The 10,130-nt window shown below is 41.3% G+C and overlaps 1 protein-coding gene across 2 annotated transcripts; it reads left to right on the forward strand.

The window, feature by feature from the left end:
- Window positions 1-332: 332 nt before the first annotated feature.
- Window positions 333-6,059, forward strand: LOC111961766 (cardiomyopathy-associated protein 5). Of its 2 annotated transcripts, none has more exons than XM_023984287.2 (4): window positions 333-761; window positions 1,587-1,948; window positions 2,058-2,329; window positions 2,456-6,059. In XM_023984287.2, the coding sequence occupies exons 1-4, from the start codon at window positions 634-636 to the stop codon at window positions 4,301-4,303; spliced, it is 2,610 nt and encodes an 869-aa protein (XP_023840055.1). In that variant the 5' UTR covers window positions 333-633; the 3' UTR covers window positions 4,304-6,059. The 2 variants fall into 2 exon arrangements, with proteins under 2 accessions (XP_023840055.1, XP_023840054.1); XM_023984286.2 differs by having other exon boundaries at window positions 334-761; window positions 1,587-1,960.
- The last annotated feature ends 4,071 nt before the right edge of the window (window positions 6,060-10,130 follow it).

The following is a 10,130-nucleotide window of genomic DNA, read 5'->3' on the forward strand; positions in this document are numbered from 1 at the left end:
AATAAATGTATTGAATTTGATTGGCTTGCATGACTACATGCTCGCTCTACTCTTGCACACTGAGAAGAGAAAGAGAGAGAGAAATAGGCTCTGACCACTGGTGCTGGCCATGGTGCTGGACTTTGAGAAAATCGATTATAATAAACATGATACTCCCTTGTTAATTATGCACCGCTAAATGACATTCTACATGTGTCAATTTCAATCCTTCTTTATCTACCCTTGTTGTGTCAGACTGGCAGACAGCACCGTGCCATTGGACATAGGCTGGTGACAAGTATTATTTTTAGACCTGGCAAAAACAAAATGTAAAAAAGAAGTGGGCGTCTTTTCTGCTGATACTGCTGCAACTTTATATGACGTCTATAGGTAGCCTACACACCCTGGGTCAGGATACACTTTTCCCCCACGAAAAATAGTTTTACAGCTATAGTTATTGGTCCTATACTTCAACATTAGTGTCAACTGTCAAGGGATGACACATTTTGAAACCCTGGATGCCGTTCTTTCTATTTCAAGATTACGCTGAGCACAAAATCTCTGAGCAAATTCTCCAACTTGGAATGTCATCAACGTTGCTCTGCGGAGTGCCGATAAGAAGCCATTGAAAATAGATGAGAAGAACCTGCTACAATGAATACAATGGAAACGGTGGAATGTATCAGGATAGATCCAGATACTCTGACAATGCTAGAGGATGATGTGGACATCACTGAGGGAGTCTCCCAAATCAATGATGAGGTTGAGGATCTCCGCAACAGGTAGCAGCCTATATCCTACATCATTTCTGACATTCTGTACAGCCTACTAGAAGTGAGTCTTTTTCCAAAGTACACTACCGGTCAGTTTTAGAACACCTACTCATTCAAGGGTTTTTCTTTATTTTTACTATTTTCTACATTGTAGAATAATAGTGAAGACATCAAAACTATGAAATAACACATATGGAATCATGTAGTAACCAAAAAAGTGTTAAACAAATCTAAATATATTTTAGATTCTTCAAATAGTCACCCTTTGCCTTGATGACAGCTTTGCACACTCTTGAATGAATAGGTGTTCTAAAACTTTTGACCGGCAGTGTACATTCGCAAAAAACCTTATCCCCTCCTTCGTCGAGATCACATTAGTGTGGATGAATAGTTAAGGAGATAATTAAATTATTTGATAAAGGATTGAAAATTATTTCTGTCTCTGAGCATCCCACTTTGTCGAGATAAATCAGAGTTCAATCCATAGTAATCATGTCTTGTTATGATTTCAGTAAGGTTTACTCCATACAAAAGGTCACATTCCTAGTGAGACAGACAGACAGACAGACAGACAGACAGACAGACAGGAAACAGACAGACAGACAGACAGACAGACAGACAGACAGACAGACAGACAGACAGACAGACAGACAGACAGACAGACAGACAGACAGACAGACAGACAGAGGGGCAGGGGTAGAGGGATCGTCACATATATAAGGCTTTTATTTCAAGTCATTTTTTATTATAATTTCTTGGTGTGCCTCGAAATGGGAAAATTTACATTTGCCCCAGTACCTCACCATGTTATTTGTATTATCGCGTCTCTTCCAGTTTGCGGTTGGCGGTTCAGGATGAGGCGGTGCGTCCCAAGATGCAGTGCTTAATGATGGACCCCTCCTTCTCCATGGTTACCGTGCAGGGCGAGGACAGCGGCATCCAATGGGAGACCAGCTCCAGCCGCTGCTCCACCCCTTGGGGTTCCGAAGCTGAACCCACCCCTACCGTCGCCTCGGAATTCTGCTTTCCCATTAATGAAAGGTCTGTTTCACCTGGATTAGGATCTGGAATGGCAGGTAAAATAACCTTTGTCATGGATGAGGCAATGATGGTGAGGAGGCCAAGGATGAAAACAAGTTGTGGAGGAGGACGCAGGAGCCGGGCTGACAGACGGGGACGGACTCCTCTGCCCACAGGTGATGACTTAGGTGAGGTCACTGAAAGAAATTAGGTAATGTCTCAAACTCTGATATGCTCAAACTGTAAACTATTGAGAAACGTTTTTGCATATTTTTCCTTCCTCAGGTGAGTTGGTTGAGAAGCCAGAGCTAGTGGAGGTCTCCCTGCCCAATGTGAGGGCAGAGGGAGATGGGGAGGAGGAGGAAACGACAGATCCCAAAGAGGAGAAGAAGCAGAGTTTGTTCCGCCTGGTGTCAGAAGGCTCAGAGATCCTGAACATCGTGGTTCCTCCCAGGCTGGTGAGCATAGACGAGGAGGAGAGCCAAGTCATGGTGGACAACCTGTCTTACCTGGAGGAATCCACCTTCACCAAACCCAGTAACGAAATCATAGAAGAGGTGACAAACACAATTGAATTAGATCTGTAGACCTTACTCTGTGTATCCATCCATCCATTCAGTCATTCATTAATTTATTTGCTCATTCACTTGTTTGTTTATTCATTCACTGATCCATTCATTCAGGTGTTTGAGGAGGACAACGCACCATCAGTGGGAGGTGGAGATCAAACGGTGGAACACACTGACTCCTCCCATCTCACCAGGCCTGATCAGACTGACCCTCCTGGGGCTCCGGTGGCAAAGCAGCCCAGACGAGGAGCCACCAGCGACATGGACTACTTTGAGACATTTACTCAGATGGATGAGCCTGCTCCAGGAGGCCCCACCATGATTGAAGAAGGACAGGAGGAGGAGGAAGCAGACTGTGGAGAGGAAAACCAGCAAGTGAGTGAGGAGCCGGAACAGCTCCAAGATGCCGCACCTGTGACCGAAGACTTGGGAGGTTCCAACACAGGCGTTAGCGGAGAAGAAATCTCCAGTGACCATCTAGATGAGGTGTTCTACGGCGGTATGGACAATATGCCTTCTAAGAACTATCTGGAAGTAGAGGAGAGCGCAGTAGACAAGTCACCCAAGTCCCCCCTGAAGGAGAGTGGATCGGCCCTCTTCGGCAGCGAGGAAACCGTCCTCACCCCCATCTTCCTCCCCTCGGGACCCCCCAAAATCATCAACCCCACTCTGCTAGAAGAGCCTACGGCCATGGCCTTCCTTTACACAGACCTGTATGAAGAGGCGGTGGGCAGCAGGGAAGGAGTGAAGGAGGAAGACACTGAGAGTATGACCTCCGAAAGGTCCTTCCACAGCAGACACTCAGACCGGGAGGCCAGGGGGTACCTGGAGAAGTTTGTCCTGAAGGACGAGACTCCCATGGTGGAGCTGGAAGGGGAACCGGCAGTAGAGGAAGGCTTCAGAACTTGGGCACAGGAATTGTACACGCTGGACAGCTTTCTCTCACACCCTGATGATGGAGAGACAGAAGGGGAGATCCAGGAGTTTGAGCATGACATGACAGATTTTTTCCGTACGAACGCCAGTTCCTCTCCATCTGATGATCGGTACATCCCATCACTGGATAAAGAAAAGAACCATGCAGAACCTGTGAAGGAGAACAAACATGTTAAGGCAGACAATGTTTTAAAGACAGTGCAGGAAGCACCTCAGCTTCAAGTGGTTAAAGAAGTGAAAACCACAGAGGAGGAGAACAAGACTCAGGGCGTTGTCACAGATTTAAATGATCCACCACTTTCTGACCCAGAGTCTTTCTCTGAGAGGGCTGGTGGGGGGAGTGTCACTGAGCCCCCCACAGACATAGATCTCTCATACAAACATGATGCTCCCACAGTGGAACTACAAACACTCCCACCTCTGAGTGACAGTGGAACAAATCAGGAAGCTCCAAAGCCAGTAGCCCCCCCTAGAAGGAAGCCAGCTGCACCTCACAAGAGCTCTCTGAAACTAGCGCCACTGGCTCGAGCCCAGACCCCAGTTGAGATCCTAGATGGAGGAGGGGATAGAGGGAAGGAAGAGAGGGAGGAGGAGAAAGAGAAGGCTTCACCAGCTGAGACTGCTGATGAAGGAGAGGGGGATGGAGAGACAGGACAGAGGGAGGAGGAGAAAGATATGACAACACCAGTTGACGGCTCATCCTCATTTTACCAATCCCAGATTACGCTGCTCTCAAGTATAGCTACTGAACAAGTAAAAGCAGAGGATAAAAAGACTGAATTGGCTGAAGGACACAGAACCACAGAACCACCTCAGGCTGAGGAGAGTGACAGCCCCAAGCCAGAGGCTGACCCGTTATTGACAGGACAGGACAGTAAAACAGAACCAGCTAAAGGAGAGGCTGAACCAGCTGAGTCAGCCAAGCTAGAAGTTGAACCTACAACAGGACCTAGCCAGACCACTCCTTCCGTTCCTGCCCCAGTGAATGACCCAGCCAAAGTTGGCGGCGGATGCATCATCCTTTAGCCTTATTAGGGGGAAAATGCTATGTCCTTTTTAGTCTTATTGGCTTTATACTGCAGCAATTTGAAATTGAGAGGTCAAATGATGAAGTAAAAATTACAGAACTTTTTTTCTCAACCTGGTCTCAGAGCATTTCGTATTATTCTGTACGTAAATCCGAAACACTCCATTTAGTATGATATGTTATGGTTCGTATGGTATGTATTAATTTGTGGATGATATGTTACAAATTACAATTTGTATTATATTTTATAAATTTGCAGAATGTACAGTATGTTACAAATTTTCAAACTGTATGATATGTAATGAATTCTAGCTAGGTGGCTAGTGGCTAACGTTAGCTAGCTGTCTAACAGTATGTAGGCTAGGGGTTAGGGTTAAGTTTAGAAGTTCAGTTAAAGAGTTAATGTTAGGGTTAGCGGAAGGATTAGCTAAAAGGGTTAAGGTTGGGGAAGGGTTAGCTAACATGCTAAGTAGTTGCAAAGTAGCTAAAAGTACCAAGTAATTGAAAAGTTGCTAATTAATTCAATGCTAAAGTTGTCTGTGATGTGAAATTGCAACTATTGGGTTGCTAGACGTTCACGCTGTATGCCCACCCACCATCCCAACTAACCATCCTACTTTAATTTTTGCCTTGAGTAACCATCTGTCTTATGTAACCATACTAACATACAGTATTATACTAATTTTAGTGTCCTGGATTTACATTTACTATGTAACGTCTATCAGACCAGGCTGTTTTTTCTGGATATTTATTTTTATGCATACTTTTTTAAACAGTAGCACAGTAGCACTGGTTTCCCGGATCCAGCCTAAACACTTTCAACGGAGATTCTCTATTAAGCAGTCAGTCAGACTCATAGATAATTGTTAGGTTATTACCATTTAACCTTGTAATTTCTAAATAAATATCTGATCATTTCTGAACTGTAAAATAAAGTTCTACCCATTTTCCTCTCCTTTTGTATCTAAGAGCCGCTGCTCCAGATCATCCAATCTCCTCTGTGTTGATGGATGGTGGCCAGCTGAAAAAAACCTGTGTGTGTGTGTGTCTGTATTCGTGTGTGTGTGTGTGTGTGTGTATGTGTTAGAAATAGGAGGTATGAATCACGGAGGGGGAGGGGGGAATTGGAGAGGTTGGGTTTGTCAAATGAGTAGCCTCTTGTACACATTGATGACCTTATAGGAAGGGAGTGTGTGTGTGTTGTGAGGGGGGGGGGGGGGTCTTAAGTGCACCCCTTGCCTCCACTCACTGTAAAGGGTTATAAATAACCATCCTTGGCCTGAGCCTGACAACCCCCATCTTGACACCAAGTCTCTGTAACCCTGTTCTCTTCTCAGATTGGTCTAGTGAGCCTCTGTAACCATCTTCTTGGATTGGCTCCCACTGCAAAGAACCTTGCAGCCTAAACACATAGTGTGATATGTACTGTATGTTCAGGTTTCTTATTCCACGTGAAGCATGGATGGAAATTAAATATAAGTTTACACGTTTATCCAAGTGTTCCCTGTGTGTCAGCTTGTTGTTGTGGATGATCTAACTGAAGACTGAAGCAGCTGCCAACTCAATCTGAGGAACTGAAGTAGATCTGCATACCTGTTCCCTTTCTTGTATTCACACAGTATTCCTCTTCATTCTCCTATTCATCGTGTTTGTGTTCCCCTGTGAAGAGTTTATGTGCTTTTCACTGGTTTTCAAAGGGTTTTGCATTGTATTGTGTTATATGGGGCTATAAAAGAGATTTTGATAACACATTCACATCACTATCAGCGTGTTTTATTTCATTTTTAGTTTCAGGTGAGATTGTAACATTTTGTTAACATTTTGTTGAAAGGCTTTAGTGCCATCTTCTGGCCAAATGGAAAATCGTACGGTCTTTCCCGCACCAGAACGGCAGGACACGGTAATGCACCAACTGTGCGGTTTACGCTAGTTACCACAAACACAAAGTAAATATTATCTATATTGTAAAATTTTATGAGAAAAAAATAGATTTGTGATCTTAATTTAGGTTAGTGTTAGGCATAAGGTTAGCAGTGTCGTTAAGTTAAAGGTTAGGTTTAAAAATACATTTTAAGAAAATACATTGTAGAAATAGGAGAGGCTTATGACTGTAGTAACTAGTGAAGACTAAACTGCAGTTTAACACCAGGAAATTCCAAACGTCACGACAGCAACATTTTCAAATCAAATGAAAACAAAACTATCGAATTAGTCGTTAATTTCTTAATTCTCTCTGGTAAATTTTATATACACAAAAACACATATTTAAAATATATTTTTACTTGAAATCCAATATTTAATAAAATATCTAGAATTAGTCAATAATTATTTATATATTTTTTATATATATATACATATATTCTTACAACTCTATCATAGGTTTGTACAACTGTAACCCCTGGACTTTATGAATTCTCAGTTCTTGTTATTACATTTTTCAACTTTTAATATTATTTTATGTTTTTCAAAGAAAATATACGTGCAGTGATGTCTTATGTTTTTTTGTTGTATTGTAATTTGAAATGTTATAATAATATATATATATATTTTTAAAGCAGCATTATAGTCCTGGCAGCAGCATTAAGACTTCCGGTTTTCGTATTTTGCCTTCAAAATATTTATACGTATTTTGCCTTCGGGGCGGCAGTGTAGCCTAGTGGTTAGAGCGTTGGACTAGTAATCGAAAGGTTGCAAGATCGAATCCCCGAGGTACAAATCTGTCGTTCTGCCCCTGAACAGGCAGTTAACCCACTGTTCCTAGGCCGTCATTGAAAATAAGAATTTGTTCTTAACTGACTTGCCTAGTAAAATAAAGGTAAAAAAAAAAAAAAAAAAAAATATATATATAAAAAAAAAATAAAAGTCCATGGTAAAACGCTGTGTGGATGATACAAAATTGCAGCTTTGCATAGTGCGTAATGTAAAAATTACGTACAAAATATATAATTACATGGGAGAAAATCTAAACTTAAGATAATTACTATATATAAGATAAATAATTATATAAGGTGAAGCACATTGAAAAATGGTTGGAGCTTTTGTATAGTAAATAACAATAATGGCCTACTGGTAAAAAGTATATACAATAACAATTAAAAAATATATATAATTATTTTGGTTGTATGATTCTTGTTAATTTATTGGTGCTATTGTTCAAGGATTATATTTTGAAATGTAATGTTTAAAAAAAAAGTGTTACTGTATTTTTGTTCTATAGCACAACAAACTGAACTGTAGAGGGAAAAGGATTGATTGTGTGTCCATAAAACCAGAGTCTAGTTTGAACAAAAAGCAAGGACATAGCACGTGTTACAGGACTTTTACTGTGTTCAAACATCTTAAAATGGAATGCCTGGACACTATACGGGTCAAATATAGCACTGTACAGGCAAAATTATCGACAGTGTGTCCATAGAACCCGGGTCCAGTCTACTTACGAGAGTCCCTAGAATACAAATCAGGTGAGTTTGAAGAAAAAGCTAGATCATAGAAAGTGTTATCATAGAAAGTGTTGCTGGACATTTACTGTGGTCAAACAGCTTAAAATGGAACGCCTGGACTGTCAGGTTTTGGCCAGGACTGTTCAGGTTTTGGTCACTAGATGTCCCCATTGCACCTTTTTTGTACCTTTTGTTTTTTCCTTGCTCTAATTATTGTTTGCACCTGTGTGTCGTTCCCTTGTTAGTATTTAAACCCTGTGTGTTCCTCAGTTCTTTGCTCAGTGTTTGTATGTWAGCACCCAGCCCCAGCCTTGTTGTGAACATATTTCTCTTATTGGATTTTCCAGAGGTTCTCTGGTTTAGTGCTTGTGTATTTTTGAGTAGTCTTTTGAGGTTTGTTTTTCCCTGCTGTTTTTACCACTTTGTGGAGTTTCTTTGTATTTTGGAGGATATCCATTTTGTGCCTCTTGGCTTTATTTTTTGACGTGGTGGATTTATATTCTTTGCCTGAAGATCTTGTCCTTTTATTAAACCACCATTTCTAGTACTGCTGAGTCTGCCTCATCTTCTGGGTTCTGCCGACTATTAGTGACTGTTTCTCTCACCGGGTCCTGACATGGACACTATAAGAAACAAATATTGCACTGTACAGGCAAAACGATCGATTGTGTGTCCATAAAACCAGGGTCCTGCCAACTCACCAGAGTCTACCTTTTCCTGGTGAGCACATAGCTACTTTATGAGGCAATAATATGTCACACAATCACAAAAACCAGAACCCACATCCCTGCTACTTTCAATCCAAAAACCCAAGTCCAAGATACAAACCTTTTGATGAATTGCGGCCAGGGTTGGTTGAAGAAAAGTGCTGTTAACCTCCGTGATAACCGTTGGTAGACTACAGGCATAATCGGGGTGATACTAACTAGCAGCATGATCTTACTATGATACGGCTTCAAAAAATAATTTATTTGTCTAGCAAAAACACTTGACCTGATGCATGTTTTGGCAGTGTTGTGGCTTTACTTTCATTAATCTGATGACTGTTCTTTATCGAATCAAATGACTATGTTTAATTGTTACCTGATTAAATTAATAATGTAACAATTAACTCATTAGGAATTTGGGGCACCACGTGAGCGGTTGTTTAAAGCGAGAGGGAGAGGAGTATGTATGCGTGGTGGAAGAAGACAGAGGAAGATCAAGAGCTGTAGTCTCAGATGAGATTAGGGATACTATAAATGATCATGTAATAAATCATGGTCTATCAATGAGAGAGGCTGGTCTGAGAGTGCAGCCAAATCTGCAACGCTCAACAGTGGCATCTATTCTGAGTAATGTCCGGCAAAACAACAGGTAAGATGTACATTCTGCAAGGGCATCTGACTGAACTGCACATTACAGAAGTAAATTGAGCAAAGCCTCCAAACCCACGAGTCAAGCAACTCAGGAAACAATATGTCCAGGTAAGATACAGAACTGTCACGGATTCCTCTGGAACATTCATTGCGCACACTTGGCCCCTATTCCCACTGATTGTATTTGTATATATGTGCCCTTTGTTCACCATGGTGCTGTCGGTTATTGTTACAATGTCCGTTGGTGCGTGTGAGTACATGTGCTGTGTGTTTTGGGCTTTCGTGCCCTTGTGGATTGCGCAGATGACTACGGGTCTCGTCCCGTGTGTTAATCATTGTGCGCATGTGTATTTATTTGAGGTACTCCTCACTCTTTTGTTTGGGTTTCAACCCTGTGTTTTGTGTAGTGTTTGTTTGGTCTTCGTGCCTTTACACGGCACACCGTAATTTGGGGTATAATTATTTTTAAACTATTACGCATTCCTGCGCCTGTCTTCCGAATCATTGTTACCAAATCATTGTTACCAAATCATTGTTACCAACACTCTGACATAAAAAAAAGACAAAAAATGACAAAACATATTGAAGCATATTGCATCATGTCTGATTCATTCACGTAACATATACTGCAATGAATTCTAAACAGCAAAGACATTTTACAAAAAAAAACATTGTTTTTAGTGTTAGAGTTTTTTAGGTCATGGTTTTATGAGTGACAAAGTGTGCTTGTTGGATGACAACCTTTGCTAGTGTGGAAGAATGAGTTGATTTGAGACATGTATGAAGTATTTTGGTAGTTTTAGTGCATTTTGGATGTGAAATTAACTGCTGTGCCAAGCTGAAAGTTGGTTAGGAGAACTGTGTGAAGAGTTTTGAAAAAGTATTGAGAAATGGGTCCTAGCAATTGAAAAAAACTGTATTTAGAATTCAAGGCACACTTAACCAGAATGGCTACCACAGCATTCTACAGCAATGCACCATCCCATCTGGTTTGCGCTTAGTGGGACTATCATTTCTTTTTCAACAGG

The sequence above is a fragment of the Salvelinus sp. IW2-2015 genome, linkage group LG4q.1:29, assembly GCF_002910315.2.
Source record: "Salvelinus sp. IW2-2015 linkage group LG4q.1:29, ASM291031v2, whole genome shotgun sequence".
In the NCBI taxonomy this organism is placed as follows: Eukaryota; Metazoa; Chordata; class Actinopteri; order Salmoniformes; family Salmonidae; genus Salvelinus; species Salvelinus sp. IW2-2015.

Excerpts from the sequence above, each read along its gene's own strand:
- LOC111961766 (XM_023984286.2), top strand. The coding sequence starts at position 634 with ATGAATACAATGGAAACGGTGGAATGTATCAGGATAGATCCAGATACT. Across the intron at positions 1,961-2,057 it reads GCCCACAGGTGATGACTTAG|GTGAGTTGGTTGAGAAGCCA; the intron begins GTGAGGTCACTG and ends TTCCTTCCTCAG. Across the intron at positions 2,330-2,455 it reads GTAACGAAATCATAGAAGAG|GTGTTTGAGGAGGACAACGC; the intron begins GTGACAAACACA and ends CCATTCATTCAG.